Consider the following 25,491-nt stretch of genomic DNA (forward strand, 5'->3'; position numbering starts at 1 on the left):
GATCAGCCCTGGGATTGCTTTGGAAGAAATGATGCTAAAGCTGAAACTCCAGTACTTTGGCCATCTCATGAGAAGAGTTGACTCACTGGAAAAGACTCTGATGCTGGGAGGGATTGGGGGCAGGAGGAGAAGGGGACGACCGAGGATGAGATGGCTGGATGGCATCACTGACTCGATGGACGTGAGTCTGAGTGAACTCCGCGAGATGGTGATAGACAGGGAGGCCTGGCGTACTGCGATTCATGGGGTCGCAAAGAGTCGGACAGACTGAGCGACTGAACTGAACTGATGCGAGTTGTATAATACCCATTTTTAATTCCTTTTCTCAAAGAGAGGCTCCAATATTATAGGAGTTTTAAAGCCCACAAAATCTGGAACTAACCCTAGGTCTATTATTGTTATTTAGTAAATATTTCTTGGGGCTTCTCAGGTGATTCAGTGGTAAAGAACCTGCCTGCCAATTCAGGAGATGAAGGAGACGAAGATTTGATCCCTGAATCAGGAAGATTCCTTAGAGGAGGAAAGGGCAACCCACCTCAGTATTCTTTCCTGGAAAATCCCATGGACAGAGGAAACTAGTCGGCTACAGTCCATAGGGTTGCAAAGAGTCAGACACAACTGAGTGGCTGAGCATGCATGCAAACATTTCTTAAATGAATAGATTATTGAACAAAACTTGATGTGAGTGCTAACTTATAAAGAGGCAGTTAATCTAAACTCAAATACATTTTCTTACAGAGATGACATTATAAAGTGGCCAGAACAAGAAAGCTTCTTTAAGGTAAAGAAAATTACAGATAATGTTCATCTAAGAAAAAAGTAATATATGTATGCATCTGTTTATGCTTAAAGATAATAGGAAAATAAGCAGTTTAAAATGTTTTAAGGTTATATATAAAGAAATGAAGGGAATACATGTAGGGAGTGGGAAACAGTTGATTTCTTTAAATATTCTTATTTTTTAGATTTGAAATTATGTAAATAGCTTACATAATTATAAAATTTAATTGAATTTTAAAACCAGTTCTTGCAAAAAAATTTTAAATGGGACAAATGATTAAAAGGAAAACAATGCTTACTTGACCCATTGTACCTGTAAAGTATTTCCTTCCAGCTCTACAGCACTTATATGTGTTCATGGTTTTGTTCCTATGGGAAATCTCTTTTCAAGCATTTCCTTAGTCCTCCTCAGTTTGCCATCTGCCACCAGTTGCTTGAGGGTGGAGATGCTCCCCAGAACTTACCCTGTGTGGGTCATAGCGGGAGAGAGATGCAGGAAGTTGGTTCTTTTCAATACTAATGATCTTCAAATGTATCTTTTCCCACCAATAACAAGAGCCTTCTTGATAAACTGGGTCATTTCAAAGTCAAAGATGGTAGAGTTCAAGGCTTCTCCCAAATTGATTCACCAAATAAGATTTACATTATTTGTTTGTTTACTTATTTTTGGCTGAGTTAGGTCTTCATTGCTGCGTGGACTTTTCTCTAGTTGCCGCAATCTGGGGCTCCTCTTCATCGTGGTACAAGAGCTTCTCACTGCAGTTGCTTCTCTTGTTGCAGAGCATGGGCTCCAAGGCTTCAGTAGTTACAGCTCCAGGACTCTAGAGCACAGGCTCAGTAGTTGTGGCCCACAGGCTTAGTTGCTCCACGGCATCTGGGATCCCAGATTGGGAATTGAACCTGTGTCTCTTGCATTGGCAGGCAAATATTTTACCACTGAGCCATCAGTGAAGCCCAGTAAAGCCATTTCTAAGACAATTCACAGGAATCCCATCCTGTGGCTGTCCATGGTGCTTATGCCCAGGATCCCTTCATTTCCTCCATCTCTCCAGAGTTATCATCAATCTTTCAGTCTCCTCACCACAATTTGTCCCAATAACATTTTTCCTCTTAATGTCTAGATTAAAAACATTTCTTTTTGTTGGGAGCAGAGATAAATTACAAGTTTGGAATTAACATACACACAATACTGTATATAAAAAAATAGATAGACAACAAGGATAAACAAACTGTATAGTACAGGGAACTAAATTCAATAGTTTGTAATCACTTATGGCAGAAAGTGAAGAGGAACTAAAAAGCCTCTTGATGAAAGTGAAAAAGGAGAGTGAAAAAGTTGGCTTAAAGCTCAACATTCAGAAAACGAAGATCATGGCATCTGGTCCCATCACTTCATGGGAAATAGATGGGGAAACAGTGGAAACAGTGTCAGACTTTATTTTGGGGGGCTCCAAAATCACTGCAGATGGTGTTTGCAGCCATGAAATTAAAAGACGCTTACTCCTTGGAAGAAAAGTTATGACCAACCTAGATAGCATATTCAAAAGCAGAGACATTACTTTGCCGACTAAGGTCCGTCTAGTTAAGACTATGGTTTTTCCAGTAGTCATGTATGGATGTGAGAGTTGGACTGTGAAGAAGGCTGAGCGCCAAAGGATTGATGCGTTTGAACTGTGGTATTGGAGAAGACTCTTGAGAGTCCCTTGGACTGCAAGGAGATCCAACCAGTCCATTCTGAAGGAGATCAGCCCTGGGATTGCTTTGGAAGGAATGATGTTAAAGCTGAAACTCCAATACTTTGGCCACCTCTTGCGAAGAATTGACTCACTGGAAAAGACTCTGATGCTGGGAGGGACTGGGGGCAGGAGGAGAAGGGGATGACAGAGGATGAGATGGCTGGATGGCATCACTGACTTGATGGACGTGAGTCTGAGTGAACTCCGGGAGATGGTGATGGACAGGGAGGCCTGGCGTGCTGCGATTCAAGGGTTGCAAAGGGTTGGACACGACTGAGCGACTGAACTGAACTGATAATGAAAAAGAATTTGAAGAAGAATGTATTACTTTCCTGTACACTTGAAACAAACACAACGTTGTCAATTAACTATACGCCAATAAAAAAGATCTTTTAATCTGATAGCCAGTCTCAAAATCTTGTACTGTTGCCTTATTTTTAGTTAATTCCAATCATTGAAAGATTCCAGTTCTATCCAAAACTTTCTTATTCTGACTCATTTAGATTTTCTTAAGATTTGGATTTGCAATAAATCCCACCTATTTTACTTAGATTACAATTTGTAGGCAGAGACTAGAATTTCTGCAATATGCTTTGCCATGCCAAATATGATATAACCACAAGATACATTCTTACAACATAAACCATTCATCTATGAGTTGTAGCACTCACTGTAATACAGCATCATTCAGAGATACGACTTAGTTTGTGCCACTGATGTAGTGGCAATAAGCAAAAATTTATTTTGGAGGCACTGACCTTTAACGTCTCTGTGTATGGTCATTATCTTTTTACCACAAGCTTATCTGCCTTCTCAAAAATAAATTGTGTTTGAGATCTGTCCAGTGTCACCTTGCAATGTGAAATGGATTTATTTCAGACTGAGTTTATACCCTAGTGATTTTCAGAAAATAATTACCTCCACTCTGGCTAACATCCCAGGAATATTGGCATTCCATAATGACACTATTATCAGTGACCCAGCTACAGATGTTCCAGGTACACCCTCCACGAATCTCATTATGCATTCTTTTCTAGAAATGATCATGACCTATACATCTACAATCTGTTTCCTTGGATCACCAAAGGACCCAATGGAGTTGTCCACTGGGCAATACTATTCTTGTTCTCCAAAGTAGTTAAGATACTTTATAGCTGGATTCATATCTTATAGATGGCCTAAAGAGTTTCTACTATGTGTACTCTCAAACTTTGTGGTTTAGTCATTAAGTCGTGTCCGACTCTTATGACCCCATGGACTGTAATCCACCAGGCTCCTCTGTCCATGGAATTTTCCAGGCAAGAATACTGGAGTGGGTTGCCATTTCCTTCTCCAGGGGAAGACAACTTTAGCGTGCATCAGAATAACCTGGAGGGTTTACTAAAGCACTGATCACTGGGACCCACATCCAAAATTTTCAATTCAGTAGGAATGGAGGTCAGTCTGAAAACTGACATTTCCAACAAATTTCTAGATGAGGGTGTTGTTGTTGCATGAAGAACATCACTTTGAGAACACTAGTGTTCATGCATGAAGAATCCCAGGGACAGGGGGAGCCTGGCGGGCTGCTGTCACTGGGGTCGCAGAGAGTTGGACACAACTGAAGCGACTTAGCAGTGGTATATGACACGATTCTTACATGTACTGTTCAGGACAGGGATAACTCACACCTCAAGGAGTTTATAGTCTCATCGGGAAAATATTTATGTAAATAAATATCATAAATAAATAACATACTGCCCTTAGGGGCTAACAGATGAGTAAACCAACAAGAAGAAAAGCAGATTTAACTTTCCATTTATGAGATTAGGGAAGTGTATGTGGAGGAGGTAGCAAGTGACTGAGCCTGGATCAATGGGTGGAATTTAGAAATGTAGTTCTATGATGAAATGGAGAAATATATTCCATTTGAAATATATTGCATTTTTAAACTGTAGGACAAAATCTCCATTTTTATATTTATGAGACAATTCAAAGTCTGAAACTTTAAAAAATTTTCAGTTGTCTCAAAAATGTCAAATTGTGTTTCTAAAACAGATTTTATTGCAATGATGTTAATCAATTAATGGTAATGTTTTTAATGTGCTAATGCTGTCGTGGTTATGTCAAAACGAGTTCTTATCTTTTAGAAAAGCATACTGAGATTTTTGTGGGTGAAATGACATGTTGTTTGGGAGAGTGGATGGGTCTGGACAGAGCAGAGTTGACCAATGGTTGGTGGTAGCTGGGGCCCTGTGACAGGTATGTGAGAGATTCATTGTATTATTTTCTTAATTTTTGTGTATATTATTAATTATTTATAGTAATTTTCCACCCAAAACAGAAACTATATGAGTAAAATTAAAGAAGTACAGGGCTCATTGTTTATTTCTATTAAAATAGAAAGTAAACAATTGAACAATAAGGGTAAAATGGTAACTTGAGACCATTTCATTCAATGATTTGACTTGAATGCCACTAAGGAGTATGGACTATATTTTTAAGATAATGAAGGAACACTGAGAGTGTTTTGAACAGGGAAATAGTATGCACTCTGAGAATATTATTGTGGCAATGGTAGGCAAAACAGATCAGGAGGGCAAGAGTCTGAAGGTAAGAACCATGCAGTAAGGGTCTGAATAGAGATCTAGAGAATAGAAGAAAGGGAAGGTGAGGGTGGTGGTGTATGGGTGAGTCTGTAGGCGTTGGCGGGCTTCATAGGTGGTGCTGGTGGTAAAGAACCCACCTGCCAGTGCAAGAGACTTAAGAGACACAGGTTCGATCCCTGGGTCTGGAAGATCCCCTGGAGGAGGGCATGGCAATCGACTCCAGTATTCTTGCCAGGAGAATCCCATAGACAGAGCAGCCTGGAGGGCTACAGTCCATAGGGTTGCTAAGAGTTGGAAAGGACTGAAGCACCTTAGCACACAAGCATGTGGGTGTTGGCAACCAGTTAACCATAAAGGAATCACGGAAGCTCCCAAGATTCTGAACTTGAGGACTGGGAAAACACCAGTGCCGTTAGAAGAAAGGGGATATTTACCAAGAAAATGATAAAGTTTGTTTTTGAAATATTACTAGTGAGGGATTTTTGTGATCTGACCGGGAGATAGATAGAAATATGTGATTGAAGTACAGAAAAGTAGGCAAGACAAGATGAATCTGAGAGACATCTGTGTGAGATGAGATTGCCCTGGAAAATAAGTTGGAGGGAAAAGTGAGTCATGGACTTTAGGAAGCATCTAAATGTCGGGATTAGAGAGGAGGATAGGAACCAGGGAAGGGACCAGTAGAGTGGTAGAAGGTGTAGAACTTCACATTCATGTAGGTATTTTTTAGTATCAACTATTCTGCCCAACAACAATTAGACCAAAATTTAATTATGAGAAATTAAAACTGAATATTCTTTGTACACCTATGTTCATAGCAGCATTATTCAAAATAACCAAAAGGTGCAAACAACTCAAATAATCATCAATGGATGAATGGAGAAACAAAATGTATATGCATATGTATTAGGCAGGGTGCTACTGAGAAACAGTACCGAGAGGATGTGTATACATATATAATAAGGAATTTGCTTCTGTGAGGATTTTCTGGGTGTTTCTGCCTACTTCTGCCTAGAAGTCAACCTAGCAAAAACAGTCCATTAAAGAGGAAAAAAAAATAAGTCAGCTATAAGATATTCATCCTACTGGAAGAGATGTAGTTGTAGCCTGTGTCAGTCTTGAATATCTCAAAGCCTTGCTGATGAGCTTTTTCCAATTTGCTCATGGATCAGTCATGTGTGTCTAGATTCCATCAGAGAAATGGTCCAAGCATTATTCCAAGCTGAAGAAATAATTTATTATCTTGAATTAGTAATGGTCTAAAGAAATTGCTGAAACTCTTTCCTGATTATTGTTAAAAATTTAGTTTCCATTGTGCTGAGATTAAAATTGTACTTGTGAAACATTGCTAAAGTATTAAATGGATAATACTAATTAATTCAACTTGGATTGAGGTGGAAGGGACACATTCTGTATTTATCTGGACATAGCAGAATGTATGTTTCCTTAAAATCAAAATTGTATGAGTAGTGTGATTGTCTTATTTTGGGAGCTATATGCATTGCCTTAGCTAAAGGTAGTATTGAATTGCAATAATTTCTCTCTTTCTTTGCTACTGTAGATTTTGTTCTATTTAAAGTCTTATTTATATGCGTTTAATAGGATAGTGTATTGAATAGGAAGTGGGTAGTATATAAACCATAATAACAAGAAACCATTTTATGTTATAAGGACCTAGTCCAAGGTATTCTCATTTACTTTCTTTTGAGTCTTCACATAGGGTATATGAAGAAGATATTATTATTATTATTACCCTCACTTTATAGATAAGGAAACTGAGATTAAAGAGACCAAGTAACTTGCCCATCATCACACTTAGCAAATTGGTGGAGTTCATCATCACATTTAGCAAATTCAAACCCAGGAAGTCTTATTGCAGAGTTGAAACGCTACCCAATCTGTAATTAATTGAAGAAATAAATTGACTGCAAGACATTAGTTGCTTTGTTAATATCATCAACAATATTCTCTCAAACTCAACATATTAAAATTATAACTCATGATGCTTCTTCCTTCCCACAACACCTCTCCCTGACCACACCAGGTCTGCTGAAAAGACAGCTTCAGTTCTGCCATCAGCAGCATCATTGTCTCAAACCTTGAATTACCTCTGCCTTACTACTCTCCTTTTCACATTAATCTACAATACAGCCAATCAGAGACAACAGGTAGCAAGAATCCTGGATATTAAAAGTTTTTATGTATTATTTTTCACTGAAGTATAGTTGAAAATATTGTAAATCAAAACTACATTAGTTTCAGGTATACAACAGTAATGCTTCAATATTTTTAGAGATTATATTCCAGTTAAAGATATCATAAAATATTGGCTATATTCTCTATGCTATATAAAATATTCTTGTAGTTTATTCATCATTTACATAGTAGTTTGTATTTCTTAATCCCCTACCCTTATCTTGCCCCTCCCTTTCACTATTAAAAATTTTGTGTTGCTAAGTTTCTACTGGGGCAGGGACTACCAGTATTAGTTACTGCCTTTTCATGTCTCTGTTTTAATTCACAGAGTTAAAACGAGAGTCAAGAAATTTTGGATTTTGTTATTATTATTAGCCAATAAACAGTAATATTTCAGCCACTAGACAGATTAAGCAATGGTATTTTATAAGCTTTATTAATTTTATTTAAACTACCTATAGTATAAAGGCTATATACTTGGCAACAGAATACAATTAAAGTTCAATATTTATATTTTGTGCGGAATCCTTTATCTGAAAAGGATGAATGGCCAGTCAGGCGAGACCTCCAGGAACTGTTAGTACTTTCCTGAAATAAAGCTGACGAGGTCAGCTGTTCTCAAAAGAGAACTACCAATCCCAGAATGCCACTTTCTCTATCTTTCTCGCGAGAATCCCAGAGGGCTAGATCAACCAATCCCTTCATGAAAGAGCCTACGCTATAAGCCAATAAGAAGGCGTATGTGAGCCCAAAGGCGGGAGGCGGAAGGCGCACTAGGTTTGAAATAGGAAAGTTGGCTCGGCTGCGGCAGCGGGGTTTGGAGTTCGGCTGTTGGTTGAAATCGATTCAGGTCTTGTGGGGCTGATGGCTGGGCTCAGGCCTGCCGGAGAAGGTGAGAATTGAGCTGGGCTCGAAACCCGCCTGTCGTGGTAGGGAAAAGTGGGTTTGGAGGCGGAATGCGTATTTGGGGGGCGGAGCATGAAATGTACCTCTTGTTGCTGTTTAGGGAGCAGAATGGGCAGCCACAAGGCAGAGGGGTTTGGGGTTTCACCGAAGACAAGTCTGCGAATTTTCTGGGGAGATTTTCTGTCATTGGGAAGGTTGTAGCGTTACAGAAAACTGATAGGACCTGGAATCTTACAGAACATCCTTTCACAGGAGAGGAACTGAGGCCGGGAAAGTCGAGGTTACTTGTACAGGTCCTGGACTAAACCCACTAAACTCTCCTCCAGTTTCCATTTTACTGCCACCTTTCTTGATCTGGAGGTGGAGGAGGAAGGAGTGTAGATATGTGGGATCTTATCCCATGATAGGGGCTGCGCCTTCTGGGACCTGGCAATCCAGGCCGGAATCAAAAGGGTCAGAGTTGGAAGGAGGCTTAGCAGTCCCCAACTTTACTTGTGAGAAAACGGAGGCAGAGTCATATTTCCCAGGGTCAGAGTGAGTGTGGTGTGGGGATAACACTCATTACTACTAATGAATTCCTAGGGAGTGATGGTGTTCTGATTTCCTGCTGCACCTATACCATAGTTAAGTTTCGGTGGCTCGATCTGCCTTGGGATATTTAGAGTTAAAAGTAAGTTGCTATGAGAGTAGGGGTTTAAGGGATACACATTACCCTATCAACATGGATTTACTGTATAGCACGGTAAATTGAAATCTTGTAATAAACTATAATGGAATCGAGTGGAAAAATAGAATATAGATGTATATATGACTGAATCACTTTGTTGTACACCTAAAACTAACACAGTATTGTAAATCAACTATACTTCAGTGTATTAAAGTAAGTTGCTAACCATTTTCTAGCAAATTTCAAACTGCCAAAATATGTGGCTGATATGGTTTCAGTAACTTAAAAAGTACAATGTGTGTCCTGTTTGTTTTGTAGCCTTGTCTTACAAAATGGTAGATGATGAACTGGCATTATTTGATAAAAGCATAAATGAATTTTGGAATAAATTCAAAAGCACTGTCAATGACACCTCCTGTCAGATGGTGGGACTAAGAGAAGCCTACAAGGACTCCATTAAAGCATTTGCAGGTACCTACATTTAACTCATAACATGCTGTTATTCTTTGTTGTTCTTGTTTGTTTGTTAATTTCAACTGAATTGAAACTTCAACTCCTTTTCTCTTTCAGAAAAGCTGTCTGTGAAATTAAAGGAAGAAGAACGGATGGTTGAAATGTTTCTGGAGTATCAAAATCGTATGTGACAAACTGTAGAAATAGATCATAGAGAGTTTTTTTAGATTAAACATCTTCATAAAATCCCTCATACAAGTAAAACAGTGTGTTTATATATATCAGTTCAGTTCAATCGTTCAGTTGTGTCCCACTCTTTGCAGCCCCTTGGATTGCAGCATGCCAAGCTTCCCTGTCCATCGGCAACTCCCAGAGCTTGCTCAAACTCATGTCCATCGAGTCAGTGATGCCATCCAACCATCTCATCCTCTGTCATCCCCTTCTCGTCCTGCCTTCAGTATTTCCCGGCATCAGGGTCTTTTCCAGTGAGTCAGTTCTTTGCATCAGGTGGCCAAAGTATTGGAGCGTCAGCTTGAGCATCAGTCCTTCCAATGAATATTCAGGACTGATTTCCTTTAGGATGGACTGGTTGGATCGCCTTACAGTCCAAGGGACTCTCAAGAATCTTCTCCAATACCACAGTTCAAAAGCATCAATTCTTTGGCGCTCAGCTTTCTTTATGGTCCAACTCTGATATATGTATGTATGTATATATGTATGTATATATATGTATATGTATATATAGCTTCCCTGGGGGCTTAGTGGTAAAGAATTTGCCTACCAATGCAGGAGTAACAAGAGAAGTGGGTTCAATCCCTGGGTTGGGAAGATCCCCTGGAGGAGGAAATGGCAACCCACTCCAGTATTCTTGCCTGGAAAATTTCAGAGGAGCCTGGTAGGCTACAGTCCATGGGGTCACAAAGAGCTGGACTGAGCACACATGCACACAATTCAGCTTAATAAATAGAACATCCCATGTTATACCTTCCTCTTCTCTCACTTTCTAGAACTAATCTATCAGTATTTTACTTTAGTATTGAGGTTTTGAAAGTTATATATGTGGCAGCATTTCGTATTAATATGTATTCTGTCCCTTTTTCACTTAGCATTTGCTCGTGAGAGTAATCTTCACTGATGTATAAATGCCCATATTTTTAAAAAATGAGTTTCACAGACTAGAATACAAAATCAGTACCTGTTCATCACACTGATGTATATTTTTTTTAAATGAGTTTCACAACTTTGAAAAACTGGAGTTCTCTCAGCCCTTTGGGTGTAGGTTTAAGATCTGACAGTTTTTCTCTGTATATTTTTATCGTTCCTGCCTTTCTTTTCTACCACTCTGCAGATTGTCCAGAGTGGATTAGCAGCTTTTACTGAATTCTCACACACAGACCACAGGCTTGTAGCCACAGGCCAAAATCCACTGGAGATACTAAATTTTGCCAAACCATGTTTTGAACACTGTCAAATCAGAGTATCTTTACACGGGACACATGTACTTAATGTGTTACAGTCCCTGGTTGTTTCTTCTGCTTTGCTTTGCCTTGACCACTTACTTATCTGACCCCTGAAGGCATGTGATTTTGGAACTCCTGGGAGGCTGTTACAGAAGACTTCTACCCAGGTCCACTTTCTTAGCTGCCCTGAAGCTTCCATGCCCTTTTACTGCTTCTCATTCCTTCTATAATCAGCAGCAGGAAGGAAAATCACACAGTCCTTCAAATGTTAGAATAAAAACATTCCTATACATGGTATTTATGTACCACTTACTAGCTTAAAATTTTTCACACCATCATTAGATAGCCTAATCCTGTGGGGTAAATAAATGGGACAGCCATTATTATACTTGTTTTTTGTTGTTCATTTGCTCAGTCGTGTCTGACTCTGCAACCGCATGAATTGCAGTATGCTAGGCTTCCCTGTCCTTCCCCATCTTCCGGGGCTTGCTCAAACTTATGTCCATTGAGTCGGTGACGCCATCCAACCGTCTCATCCTCTGTCATCCCCTTCTCCTCCTGCCTTCAACCTTTCCCAACATCAGGGTCTTTTCTAATGAGTCGGCACTTTGCATCAGGTGGCCAAAATACTTCCTTTACCACTGAGGAAAAGACCCACAGTTGTGATTGAATCAAGGTCCTTGGGTAACAGCTGAGAAGCCAGATGGCAACTGAGAACTTTTGACATTTAAATCTGCATCTCTTTTGCAGTAAAATTCTACTTAATTATCCTTAAAAAGTAGCATTTTTCTTTCTGGTAATTCTGATTAGATGTTTATTTTAAAATTATGTCTTATATAATCTGATCATGTCCACAAAGTCTTAGAAAATACAGAAAAGTGTGTAATTGGTATGTTATTGCTTTATTTGCATATCTGTGATTACTGGGTTTAAATTATCTTTTGTATTTGTTAACCATCTTCGTTTTGTGTTTCCTCTGTTCATTCCTTTGTCCTTTTCTTTCGAATTTATATTTGTGTCTTCTTTAGATTAAGAATAGTAACCTTTGTTGGGAGAGGATAGTTTAATGGTTAAAAGCATGACCTTTGAAGTTAAGACCTAAGTTTGGATCCAGGTCTTACTGTTCATTGCATTCTAGCAGGTAAAGCTGTGAGCAAGTTATTGAACTGCTGAGACTTCTTTTTCTTCCTCTTTGTTTTAATTGAAGTTACGGTTAGTTTACAGGGTGTTAGTTGCAGGTATACAGCAAAGTGATTCAGTTATATATACATATTTATTGTTTTTCAGATTTTTTTCCCTTACAGGTTATTACAAAATATTGAGTAGAGTTCCCTGTGCTATACAGTAGGTCCTTGTTGATTATCTATTTTATATATATTAGTTTTTTCTTTTAAAAAAGAGTAAGATGTCCATCATAATTGTATTATTGTGAAGTGAGTAAATTTATATAAATATAAGAGCAAGTATTTAGCTTAGAGTTTTTATACTTATTTGATTGAAATATGTTTGTCTGCCTGCCTGCCTTTCTCTTCAATTTCCTTTTGCCTTCAAGTAAAAAGATCTTTCCCCATGTGGTTAATTTTATATTCACAGATACTGCCTTTTAGGTTTTATAAAGTTTCATTTTACATTTAAATATTTAATTTAAATGTGGATTTTATTTTGGATTTCAGCACTGTTTGGGGAACAGTTTACCTTTTGATTTATGATATTTATCATATTAATTTTGTAAATATGCCCATATTTGTTTGCAAACTTTTGTTTGTTTCCCTGGTGGCTCAGACGGTAAAGCGTCTGTCTACAATGCGGGAGACCTGCGTTCAATCCCTGGGTCGGGAAGATCCCCTGGAGAAGGAAATGGCAGCCCACTCCACTATTCTTGCCTGGAGAATCCCATGGACAGAGGAGCCTGGTAGGCTACAGTCCCTGGGGTCGTAAAGAGTCGGACACAACTGAGCAACTTCGCTTACTTCACAGCACCACTATTGTGTTAATACTGTCACAGTCACAGTTGTTAAATCTGATAGGGCAAGTCCCTTTTCTTATTGTTTTTCTCACCATATTTCCTAGCTGTTCTCACCTGTGTAATTACTTTTGTTGGATCTTCCCTTTCTATTCCCTCCAAATTCCACAGGGGCTTTATTAAACACAGAAATGGGTTTGGGAAACATTTATATCTTTATATTATTTAGAAGCTTAAAATGTCTCTCCATATAACTGGGTCAAATGTATGCCTGAGACCAGTTTTGCATTTTTTTTTCCTTACAAAGCATACATATATCTTGACCTAGATTATTCCTGAATGTCTTGATTTCCCCCTTCCTTCTTCGGTTCAGTCAGTTGAGTTCACTCAGTCTCGTCCAAATCTTGGTGACCCCATGGACTGCAGCACGCCAGGCCTCCCTGTCTATCACCAGCTCCCAGAGTTTACTGAAACTCATGTCCATCGAGTCGGTGATGCCATCGAACCATCTCATCCTCTGTTGTTCCCTTTCTCCTCCTACCTTCAATCTTTCCCAGCATCAGGGTCTTTTCCAGTGAGTTAGTTCTTCACATCAGGTGGCCAAAGTATTGAAATGTAAGCTTGAGCATCAGTCCCTCCAATGAATATTAAGAACTGATTTCCTTTAGGATTGACTGGTTTGATCTCCTTGCAGTCCAAGGGACTCTCAAGAGTCTTTTCTAACAACACAGTTCAAAAGCATCAATTCTTTGGCACTCAGCTTTCTTTATAGTCCAACTCTCACATCCCGATTTGGAACCAGTCTGTTGTTCCATGTGCAGTTCTAACTGTTGCTTCCTGACCTTCATACAGATTTCTCAGGAGGCAGGTCAGGTGGTCTGGTATTCCCATCTCTAAGAATTTTCCACAGTTTGTTGTGATCCACACAGTCAGAAGCTTGGGCATAGTCAATAAAGCAGAAATAGATGTTTTTCTGGAATTCTCGCTTTTTCTATGATCCAGCGGATGTTGGCGATTTGATCTCTGGTTTCTCTGCCTTTTCTAAATCCAGCTTGACCATCTGAAGTTCATGGTTCACATACTGTTGAAGCCTGGCTTGGAGAATTTTGAGCATTACTTTACTAGCATGTGAGATGAGTGCAATTGTGCGGAAGTTTGAGCATTCTTTGGCATTGCCTTTCTTTGGTATTAGAATGAAAACAGACCTTTTCCAGTCCTGTGGCCACTGCTGAGTCTTCCAAATTTGCTGGCATATTGAGTGTAGCGTTTTAACAGCATCATCTTTCAGGATTTGAAATAGTTCAGTTCAGTTCAGTCACTCAGTCGTGTCCTACTCTTTGTGACCCCACGAATCGCAGCACGCCAGGCCTCCCTTGTCCATCACCAACTCCCAGAGTTCACTCAGACTCACGTCCATCGAGTCCATGATGCCATCCAGCCATCTCATCCTCTGTCATCCCCTTCTCCTCCTGCCCCCAATCCCTCCCAGCATCTGAGTCTTTTCCAATGAGTCAACTCTTCTCATGAGGTGGCTAGAGTACTGGAGTTTCAGCTTTAGCATCATTCCTTCCAAAGAAATCCCAGGGTTGATCTTCAGAATGGACTGGTTGGATCTCCTTGCAGTCCAATGGACTCTCAAGAGTCTTCTCCAACACCAGAGTTCAAAAGCATCAATTCTTCGGCGCTCAGCTATCTAGGTTGGTCATAACTTTTCTTCCAAGGAGTAAGCATCTTTTAATTTCATGGCTGTCAACTGGAATTCCATCACCTCCACTAGCTTTGTTCATAGTTATATTCCCTAAGGCCCACTTGACTTCACATTCCAGTATGTCTGGCTCTAGGTAAGTGATCACACCATCGTGGTTATCTGGGTCATGAAGATCTTTTTAATATAGTTCTTCTGTGTATTCTTCCTTCTTCACTGCCTCCTTACCGTCCTCTCTTCCTCTCTCCTTCTATCATTTTGGTATATTTCAGAATATACCAGATATCTAGCATTAAAATTAGGTATTTCTTCAAAGCATCTGAAAAACCATCTTTAGCATTTGTCCATCTTTGGTGGTGTTTTCTTTATGTACTTATTTGATGGGGAGAGCTGCAAAGGTCATGATCTTCTGATTTTGTATTTCTTGGTTTAATTTAGCATTCTCATTTAAAAATGCATTTTTTGTCTCCTCATTTTTGTTTTCAAAGACAAATAGGAAAGGATAAGGATTCTTGTTCTTTTACGGTTTTTTAATTAGGAAATGTTTATCAATTAAAACATTAATTTTGTGAAAGTCAATATTTTGCTCTTTTTATAGATACATGCTGATGAGCAAAGCATATAGATTCTAGCTAATACTTTGTGCTTCTTGCAGAAATCTGCAGACAGAATAAGCTCATTCAAGAGAAAAAAGAGAATTTATTAAAGTTGATTGCTGAAGTAAAAGACAAAAACCAGGAAGTGGAGGCACTGACTGCAAATATCCAGGATCTTAAGGAAGAATATGCTAGGAAGAAGGAAAGTAAGTTTCCAGTTGTACAGGTATTTAAAACAATCTAAATTTCAAAGTAGTGATGGCTCGCAGTTATGTACATGTTGCCTTCTCCCCAGTTCATTGCCAGAAGTAGCTAACGTACTTTAAGGCCATAGCCAGTCCCTCACCTCTCTCCGCAAGGTGTCTATGAAATTTGCGAAGTAGATTTTATTTTCTTTCTTTTGCTTAAAGAGCCTTTTTTGTTTTTTTTTTTTGTCTTTTAAAAAACCTATTTAGTTTTAATTAAAGGAAATTGCTTTACAGTATTGTGGTGGTTTCTGCCAAACGTCAACATGAATCAGCCATAGGTATACCAGCGTCCCTCCCTAATGAGCCTCCCTCCCACCTCCCCCCATTCCACCCCTCTAGGTTGTTACAGAGCCCCAGTTTGAGTTCCCTGAGTCATACAGCAATTCCAGTTGGCTGTCTGTTTTTCAAATGGTAATGTATGTTTCCATGTTACTCTCTCCGTATATCCCACCCTGTCCTTCCTAACCCTCATGTCCATAAATCTGTTCTCTATGTCTGTTTCTCCATTGCTTCCTGTAATTTCTCAGTACCATCTTTCCAGATTCCATATATATACATTAGCGAAGACTGATCCTTTTGATTTCCAACAGAACCAGAGAACAATGAAATTGAGTTTCATTATTGTGGGAGTTTAATTAAGCAGAGTGGGAGACAGTTTCACTAAATAAGATTTGCCTGGGAGAAACCATCGTGTAATTTATGCAACAGATTGATTGATCATGCATCCTCTGCCAGGAACTATTAAGCGTGTTCTTCATGCTGTAAAGCCTCTTTGTCTAAGACTTTTATGTTTTTTTTTTTTTAAAAAGCTGCTTCTTTTATATAGAAGACTTGTTTGCCCATAAATGAAATAATCAATTGTAAAATCTCTTGAATATAGCAAAGTTTGTTTCGTGAATGCTCTTTCTTATAGAGTTTGTGTACGAATCGACATTATTTTTTTCAACTCTTAAGTATTACTTAGGGAATATTGCATTAACTTCTGAAGAAAAGTTCTAAACTAGCATGAAATAACGCTGACTTCCTATTTAAAATAATAGAGTATTTTTCCAGTGAAGCAACTGATACATTTTTGGCTAACTAAAAAAAGCGAAATAGTGTACAAGAAGTCTTTATGTTTCTCTGCTAAGCTTACAAGTCCTTGGCCTATTTATTCATGCTGCTTTATAATAAAATAGAACAAAACTTATTACTCTTAATACTGGTATGTATTTTTTCATGCAGTTTTTCCTTCCAGCTTGAATGAACAAAAGCCCCTTTTGCTACTTGGTGGAGATAGAAAGTGTAATAAATGTAAATGTAAGCTGATTTATTTGCCTGGTATCATTTTTATGGTTGTTTTTAAGTTTTTTAAAATTAGTTAAAAGAATATTAACTGAATATTATTTAAAATATTCTATACTCATTGTATGTGGTTTTTAATCATAGCTATTTCCACTGCTAACAAAGCTAATGAAGAGAGGTTGAAAAGGCTACAGAAATCTGCAGACTTATATAAAGATCGACTTGGACTAGAAATTCGAAAAATTTATGGTTAGTATATTAATGTAAGTAAAACATAGGATATTTTAAAAGTCTGTCTTAAGTAGAAAAGAATCTGTAAAATATTTTCAGCTAAGATAATGACCACATTGTTAATTTTTTAAACAGTAAGAAAAAAATTACCAAACTTTTATCACCCTAATGTAATTACTCCTGCCTTGGTTATTTATCATCCAGCATTTTAGTAAATGTATTTTAGGCATAGTTGCCAGCATGAAAAAAAATTTTTTTGTTCCTTGTTCTTACTAGTGTTGTATGATTAGTATTTCTCTAATTGCTATAGCCTTCATAATGGTAATTTTAACATAGTGATATAATAATTCATTCCATAAGTGTAGCTTAATTTATTCAGTCTTTTATCTATTGTTTAACCCGTATATTACTCTTAGTTTAACACTTGGATTTTACATTTTTCAGTTTTAGAAATACTATAGTGGACATACATAGACTTCTCCATTTGGGGGGCACAATTTTCATGAAATTCCCAGAGGTGAATTACTGAGTTAAAGCATAGGAATATTTCTGCCGCTGTTACATATCTATGTGTCCATTTATAGAAATATTTATGGTGTTGGGAGTCCCCAAGATTACATTCCATTTTGGTGATTTCACTAGAAAGATTTACAAGGCTCAGGGTGGCTCAGATTTATGTCAGTGAAAGAATACAAAACAAAATCAGCCCAAAGAAAAAAGTCGCATGGGGCAAAATCTAGAGGAAGCAAGTTTTCAAGAGCATTAAGCCAGTGGAGTCACACAGGATGTGATTAATCCCGTCAGCGTCGAATTGTGACAGGACACATGACGTGTTGTCTACCAGGGAACCTCATTAGAGACTCTGGAAGCTTGGCCTCGTTTTGCTTGGACTTCACCGCAGGAATTACTTGCATTGCTGATTTTGCTGTATCCTTTCACTGTAATCATAGGTCTGAGTACAACCAGTGGTGAGCGCCAGGAATCCTCCTAGTGGATTTTCAGACCTCTGGTGGTCTTGGGGATCTCTGATCTCCCAGACAAGGACCAGTCTTGCAAGCAGACCTTTTCTGGGGACAGAAGTCTCAGGCCTGCTAGGCCAACTCTTTTATGCAATCTGTGTATAATGTAAAGAGTACCCATTTCATTGTTGTTTGTGCCAGAATTGTAGTTTCTTTTTAAAGATTTTTGGTTTATTTTATTATCTGGCAGTTGATTCGATAATAGAAACTTTAAAAAATATATTTCTTTGATTATTAATGAAAATGTGACCATTTTCCCCATTTATTTACCAATTATACTTCTTTCTGAAATTAGACCCTCTATTCATAAATCTGTTTGCCTTAGTTTTGGTGTTTTTCCTATCTGTCAGAATGAGTCTTTAATGCAAAATATTAACCTTTGCTTAGAGGAGAACATAAAGACCAGCTCTGAAACTTTTTAAAAAATTTTACTTAGTTTCAATTGGGGGACAACTGCTTTACAATATTGTGTTGGTTTCTAAAAATATGGAACGCTTCATAAATTTGCATGATATCCTTTCACAGCGGTGATGCTAATCTTCTCTGTAACATTCCAATTTTAGTGTATGTGCTACTGAAGCAAGCGTAGCTCTGAACTTTTGATCCATTGGTCTTTATCTTCACTGTTATCCTGAGGTGCTTTTTTGTGTTTTGTTTAGTTTTGTCTCAAAACCACTTTTAAAGCTTTTAAATTATTTTTAGATTTAAAGTAGAAGTTTCTCATAGTCCCCAAAGTCAGGAAATACTGTTTTATAGCAGTGTAGATATTAATCAGAGGTGGAGGGAAGAAAGCTCATCTCAATGGAGAGCTTTGGCACAATAAAATAATTCTCATACTAAATAATTTAATCCCTTTTTTCAGGTGATAAATTACAGTTTATATTCACTGATATTGACCCTAAGCATCCTGATCGCCCATTTATGTTTTCCCTGTGCCTAAATGAAGCAAGGGACTATGAAGGTATGTACCCCTATCTCTTAACTGGTATTTAAGATTGGCATCCCAGAATGTTATTTGACTTAGAACATAAAGTAACGTGAAGGCAAGTAATATTCCCACAAGCTGTTGCTTTCTTTTCCAGTCTTGCTTCTTGTGATATTGTCTTCTAAAGGCAATGACTATAGTTTTGATTTATAGATAGTATCCAGTCCATGGGGTCACGAAGAGTCAGACACGACTAAGCAATTTCACTTTCACTTTTCACTTTCATGCATTGGAGAAAGAAATGGCAACCCACTCTAGTGTTCTTGCCTGGAGAATCCCAGGGATGGGGAAGCCTGGTGGGCTGCTGTCTATGGGGTCACACAGAGTGGGGACACGACTGAAGTGACTTAGCAGCAGCAGAAACCTTAATAAGTAACTTCTCTTCTGGATGGCACAGCGCCACAATGGCTGAAAGAGTTAAAAGACCAACAATCACTGCATTTCATATGCAAATATGGATTATCCTCTTAGAGAACTTAAAGCTAAAGCTGTAAAGGATATGACTGCCTAAATGTGAATATTGTATGTGATCTAAGTAGATGATTTTCAATTTGAATGTGACAATTTAATTTCCAAAAAATAAATTTTAAGATATTCCTATCCTGAAAATCCCAAATGTTGAGAATTTTGCTTCATTGCTGCTTCTACAGTGGACCAGAAAGGTCTTTAATGTGTGGGAAGTTATATGTTTGGCAATATTGTGAACAAAAAGAATGGAAATTTATTTATCTCTTTTTATTATTCTAATGTTAAGGATTCTAAAGTAATCTTTAACTTACTGGAATTCAGAAAAATGGTTCTTAGCTCTTTATATCTGTGTCCGCAAAGCATTTGTATTAATAGCAGATGGACACTCAGGAAAATGGCTGAGTCAGCTCCCTGATGTGACTTAGTGACTCGAGTTTATATTTTAGGAATATAGTTCAAGTACAAATTTTTTTTTTCTCTCTCTCTAGGTAAATATCTTTTAATCTGATGGCTGCTAACTTTTAAAAAGCAAATCCCAAGACCTCTTACCTAGCTTCTCAGTTTTCTCTAAATTGGATAGCCTCTCTTGTTATATAGTGTTATAGTTTCTGATAATGTATTAAAATACAGTGTACAGTATAAATTTGGAACCAGGTGCTCTTTGCTATTCTTTCTCTGCTTTGGTCATGGGCCTTGTTTCCCAAGCAGTCTCTGCCAAAGAACTGGAAATCTGACAGCCTTCAATTTTTTCTCCTTGGACAAAGGACAAGACTGGTGATAGAGAAAGGTGAATCATTCCTTTCCTTTGACCACCTTCACAGGAGACTTGCTCCTAGTATGTACCAGCTGGTGCAACTGCATGTGAGGGCCATATTGTTATTTGTGACTCTGAGTCCCATTTGGCCATGTAAATACAACTTTGGGAATAGCATTTTCTAATGATCCCCATTTCAGTTGTAAAGCAGCAGATGTTTCTTTCCATAGTCGTCAGTTATTAAGGGTTGGCATTGAAAGTTGTTCTTTTTTTGATTGAGTGGTTAGAAATTAGATTTGAGGCCCAATTTTGCACAGAAAACTGACAACAGTTTAAAAAAAATACTGTTAAAATAGTTGAAATAGTTAAAATGTATGGGAAAGATGATAGGAAATGGCCTTCTGTTCTGTATCTCTGAGCTCTTCAATCCTTGATTACCATCTATTTAAAACAAGATTGTAGTATTTAATATTTGAATATTTAGAGATTAAACAAAGGAAAGGTCCAAAAAATAGTTAGGATGTGAAAATCAAGTTTGTGTGTCATTCTGTGCTGAAAGCATTTCAGGAAAATGGAATTGAAATGGCTTGAATCATATGAGAGCATCGAAGTTACAAATACTTCTCTTCTAAAAATATTGTCTTCTTTTTTTTTCCTCCTAGTGTCAGATAGTGCTCCTCATCTTGAGTGCCTCGCAGAATTTCAAGAAAAAGTAAGGCAGACCAACAATTTTTCGGCTTTTCTTGCCAACGTTCGGAAAGCTTTTACTGCCCTGGTTTATAATTGATATATAAATGGTGTGTAAAAACCATTATCCCTTTGTTGTTTCTCTTTTTTAAAAAACTGTCATTATTCGATGTTTGTCTATAATCTTTATTTTTGTAACATTTCTGTGTGCTGATTTTTGTCAATTATTTTAATTGAAATCTTGGGAAAGAAGGTTTAAGTCAAGCTATAAGAAGTCATGGATCAGTAATGATAAAAAATGAAGGGAGTGAGTCCAACCTGTGGTTTGCAACTTCTAAAATGTACTTCACAGAGTAAATGCTATCATCCTCATGTCTTAAAGGAAGGAATGTTTTTATCCTACACCAAGAGGAATCTACAGTTAAAGGACAAACCTTTGTATCAGAAGAAAGTTGGCAGTGTTCTAAAATATCTAGAAAAGGATCTAATTTTGAAAGTCCAAATGTAGAAAATTCATAAGCAGTTTCCGTTTTGTAATATTTAGACTGGTTAGTTGTGGTCTAGACATATATTTGACATCTTTGGAGTCTATTCAATACAGACTAGAACTCAATCAGTGTTCTTCTAGGATTTCATTTTTGTCACTATTCTTTCCTTTTAAATTTGGTTTTGTTTAGGTCTGCTGGCTTTAGTGGAAGACACATAGTACTGTCTCAGGATATCTTGGGCACGCCTAAAAGCCGTGGAGCAGTGGCCTCCATGCTTCTAGCTACATCTGGCTTCCCCTTGTTGTCTGGTGGGCGGAGGTCACCATCCCTCAGCTGCCTCTCATGTCTAGGACTTGGCTCAGGGTTCTGCTCACAATTGTATAGCAGTGGAATTTATCTAAGAATGCTGTGGACTAGTGGGAATGTTATTACTCAGCCATTCCCAGTGTGCAGAGCAGCTTTTAGGTACCACCGATTGATACTATCTCTGCAGAGATGCAAGGCTGATAAACTGTCCTGGAGATTTGGAGTGTGTGGTACAAATTATCATCTTATCCTGTCTAAGCATGAGCTTGGCTAAAGAAGTATTTTAACAGGCAGTTCAGTGAGCAGACTATCCAGTTTTCCTAGGCAAACCTTCATATTTGGCTTTATTTTGTAATATACCTACATTTAAATGAATATAGAAAGCCATATCAAAACCCAGCTTTGGTTTTTATGGACCTGGCTTGGTTTGGAGTTTAAATTATTTAAGCAGGATCCATTTCTTAGCTGTTTCTCCTGGGTTAAGATTCCATGTGGTGAACCCCAGCAATTTCAAGCTCATCTCAATCTCTGAACCAATCACTGGTGATCAGAAGAGTAAAGTATATACACTGGATTAGGTTAGATCCTCTGGAAACCCAGGTCTGGAGGTGGATTAAGCACGATGACTGAGCTAAGAGTAGGGATGTTATTCTTTAAATGGAAATAGACACTAAATGTTTAACATAAAAAAGATAGCAGGTGACTATTATAGTGAGTACATATTTACTGAATTCCCTGCTTGAAATATAACAAGGAACAAAAAATTTAAGAAGATATTTTCATTCATTAAAACTAGAGAAAAACCACATATCCTACCACAAATTCTGGATATAATGTTTTGAACCATAGAGTGAAAAGGCACCAGGCATTGATTCTGAAAGATCTTTTTCACCTGCAACTTAGAGAAATGAAGATTGGGAATGAGAGACTTAATGGGGAGCTCTCCGCTTAGATCCATTTCTCCTCAAGGACCACCATTCTTCACTTCTAACTGGGGGTCCGTCTGGTCAAAGCTATGGTTTTTCCAGTAGTCATGTCCAGATGTGAGAGTTGGATCATGAAGAAGATTGAGCGCCAAAGAATTGATGATTTCAAACTCTGGTGCTCGAAAAGACTTGAGAGTCCCTTGGACTGCAAGGAGATCAAACCAGTCCATCCTAAAGGAAAGCAACCCTGAATATTCATTGGAAGGACTGATGCTGAAGCTGAAGCTCCAACACTTAGGCTGCCTGATGTGAAGAGCCAACTCACTGGAAAAGACCTTGTTGCTGGGAAAGATTGAGGACAGGAGAAGGGGGTGACAGGATGAGATGGTTGGATGGCATCATTCACTCAATGCACATAAGTTTGAGCAAACTCCAGGAGATAATGAAGAACAGGGAACCTGGTGTGTTACAGTCCACAGAGTTGCAAAGAGTGGGACACAACTGAACAATAATGACAAGCTTAAATTTTAAAGTTTGATACATTATGAAAATTGTGCTTTGAATGGGTAAGAATACATATGAAAGGGAAACCAAGCTAGTCCATTAAACTTCCTCTATCCGTTTTATTTAGGATGGTATGTTGTAAAAACAAAATAATAGTTTTCAGCATTTAAAACCTTCCTGATACAGAAATAAAGCATAAGATATAAGATACAAAGTGCAATTTCTTGAATGGGAAAGAAATATGCCTAAGTAATAAAACTAATTGAAATGGAATCTCAGTGGGGTACACTAACCTATTCCATATTTTGTAATAAAATGGAACAAGAACTCTAAAATTAAACTCAATCACTAGTTAAGTTGAAAAAACAGAATCAGCACAAAATCTGCTAAAATGTAAGTTTTGATTTCCCATCTAATGAGGATTAGAAAATGTTGCTTCTCCTCCAGTTCAGAGGATTCTGATACAGAGACAATTAGTTATACTTTAATTTGTGTACCGGGACAGTGAATTGCCTGTTTAGCTATAAAGCTAGCATAGTATCTTTCCAGGTGGCTCAGTGGTAAAGAATCCGCCTGCTAACGCAGAAGAAGGAGACATGGGTTCTGTCCCTGGGTTGGGAAGATCCCCTGGAGGAGGAAATACGACCCACTCAGGTATTCTTGCCTGGAAAATTTCACGGACAGGAGAGCTTGGTGGGCTACAGTCCATGGGATGGCACAAAGTTGGACACAAACAACTGAGCATGCAAAATAGCATAGTAGCTAACATACAGTAGAAACTTAGTAAGTATTTGTCAATGTGGAGCACATTTCCAGACTCAGTAGAAAATTATTTAATGGGAAATTTAAATTACACCTTTGAAAAGGAGCTGACTTGTTCGGTAATACTTACAGGCATGTTGCTGAGATGTCCAGCAATTTTTAACAGGTAAAAACAGCTGTATAGGTAGTTCTTGAAAAAATGGCAAGCTATTCGAGAACAAGACTCTGAATAAGACAAGAGCTTCATCTATGTAGAAAAAGAGTCTTGTCAAAAGTAAGTAAAATGGAGAATATGCAAGCTATTTCAAATCAGCTCCTTTCATAGTATTGTTAAACATGTTGTGTGAAGTATGAACACTGTATGATGGGATGTGTGAAGAATGTTTGGAGTTTATAGACACGTTACTCTCCTTATCAACTAGGCAAGCTGGAGGTAGCTGCTAGGCTAAAGTGCAACAAATGGAAAAACTTCAAGGAAGAAATTATTTCACTCAGCTGCATAGATTTTTACAAAAATTCAGAAAGAGGCAATATTTAAGGTTCAAATAAATGTGATCTAAATAATGGTAAATCTTGAATAAATGCTCTGTGTGTGAAAAATTCTGCTTTCCAGCATCAACATGGTAACATGAAAAGATCTGAGAATTAAGATGTGGCACAGTTGTTGCTCTGTTATCAAAACTGATACATGATCTTGGACAAATCAGCTAATCTTTTTGAGCTTAACCAAAGCTGCAACCGACTGCACTATGTGTAATTTCCCAAACTTGCCTTTTTTTGTTGCTGAGCAGGCCAAGGAAGTTTTCTTCTATTTTCAGTTAATTAAAAGTAATTATCATAAACATTTGTTGCATTTTATTGTGTTTTTCTGTATCTGTATGGATTTTCATCTTGTAGCTGTTAATATGGTGATTTATATTAATAGGTTTTAAAAAAAAGTTGAATTAAACTTGCCTTCCTGGGATAAATCTTGGTCATGGCGTGCAATCTGTTTAGTTTTGTTTTTAATAATGCTAGATTCAGTTTTGTGAAATTTGCTTTAAATTTTTACTTCTATAACCATGAATTAGATTGGCTTATAATTTTCCTTTGTGTATTAACATCATCTGATGTTGGTATCATGGTTATCCTAGGTCCCAGACCCTTGAAAATAGTTGAGATGTGTTCCTTTCTTGTCTGTTTCTGAAAATGTTTGATTAAGGGCTTATGGCTTTCAAACACACATATAAAACTCTCTTGAGCCTGTGTTTTCTTTGTAGGAAGATGCTTTTAGAAAAATGTATGTTAACTTTTTAATAGTTATTGAATTACTTAATTATTCTGTTTCTTCCTGAGAAATACATACTTTTTTGAGAAATTTATCTCTTGCAGACTTTTTTTTGCAAATTAATTGGTGTGAAGTTGTTAATAACATATAATTATATGTATATCAAAAAATTGGTTTTTGATATCTACTGCACCTGTAGTGTATCTCCTTTTTTCTTAGAAATAATGCTGCTTTATTTATGCCTTTCTTGTGCTTCCCTGGTGGCTCAGATGGTAAAAAAATCTGCCAGCAATGCAGGAGACCTGGGTTCAATCCCTGGGTTGGGAAGATCCCCTGGAGAAGGGAGCAGCCACCCGCTCCAGTGTTCTTGCCTGGAGAATTCCATGGTATTCAGGAACCTGGCAAGCTACAGTCCAAGGGGTTGCAAGAGTCAGACCTGACTCAGCGACCAACACTTTCACTTTCATGACTTTCTTAATTTTGCCAGAGGTTTGCTCTGTTGATTAACCCTT

At 37.9% G+C, this 25,491-nt stretch overlaps 1 protein-coding gene and 1 non-coding gene across 3 annotated transcripts; one reads left to right on the forward strand and one right to left on the reverse strand.

The window, feature by feature from the left end:
• The first annotated feature begins 8,077 nt into the window (after positions 1–8,077).
• Positions 8,078–24,680, forward strand: SPC25 (SPC25 component of NDC80 kinetochore complex). 2 transcript variants are annotated; one of them, XM_004004625.6, is made up of 7 exons: positions 8,078–8,192; positions 9,192–9,344; positions 9,444–9,509; positions 15,110–15,256; positions 16,727–16,831; positions 18,695–18,793; positions 20,702–24,680. In XM_004004625.6, the coding sequence occupies exons 1-7, from the start codon at positions 8,165–8,167 to the stop codon at positions 20,824–20,826; spliced, it is 723 nt and encodes a 240-aa protein (XP_004004674.1). In that variant the 5' UTR covers positions 8,078–8,164; the 3' UTR covers positions 20,827–24,680. The 2 variants fall into 2 exon arrangements, with proteins under 2 accessions (XP_004004674.1, XP_060265790.1); XM_060409807.1 differs by lacking the exons at positions 8,078–8,192; positions 9,192–9,344; positions 9,444–9,509 and adding an exon at positions 9,618–12,698.
• On the reverse strand, positions 18,313–18,415 carry LOC114113318 (U6 spliceosomal RNA). The gene has a single exon (XR_003588377.1). It is a non-coding gene; the product is annotated as a U6 spliceosomal RNA (small nuclear RNA).
• Positions 24,681–25,491: the final 811 nt, after the last annotated feature.

The sequence above is a fragment of the Ovis aries genome, chromosome 2, assembly GCF_016772045.2.
Source record: "Ovis aries strain OAR_USU_Benz2616 breed Rambouillet chromosome 2, ARS-UI_Ramb_v3.0, whole genome shotgun sequence".
NCBI classification, from domain to species: domain Eukaryota; kingdom Metazoa; phylum Chordata; class Mammalia; order Artiodactyla; family Bovidae; genus Ovis; species Ovis aries.

Coding starts and splice junctions, on each gene's coding strand:
- SPC25 (XM_004004625.6), top strand. CDS start 8,165: ATGGCTGGGCTCAGGCCTGCCGGAGAAG. Junction 8,193..9,191: donor GCTCAGGCCTGCCGGAGAAG/GTGAGAATTGAG, acceptor TTTGTTTTGTAG/CCTTGTCTTACAAAATGGTA. Junction 18,794..20,701: donor TGAAGCAAGGGACTATGAAG/GTATGTACCCCT, acceptor TTTTCCTCCTAG/TGTCAGATAGTGCTCCTCAT.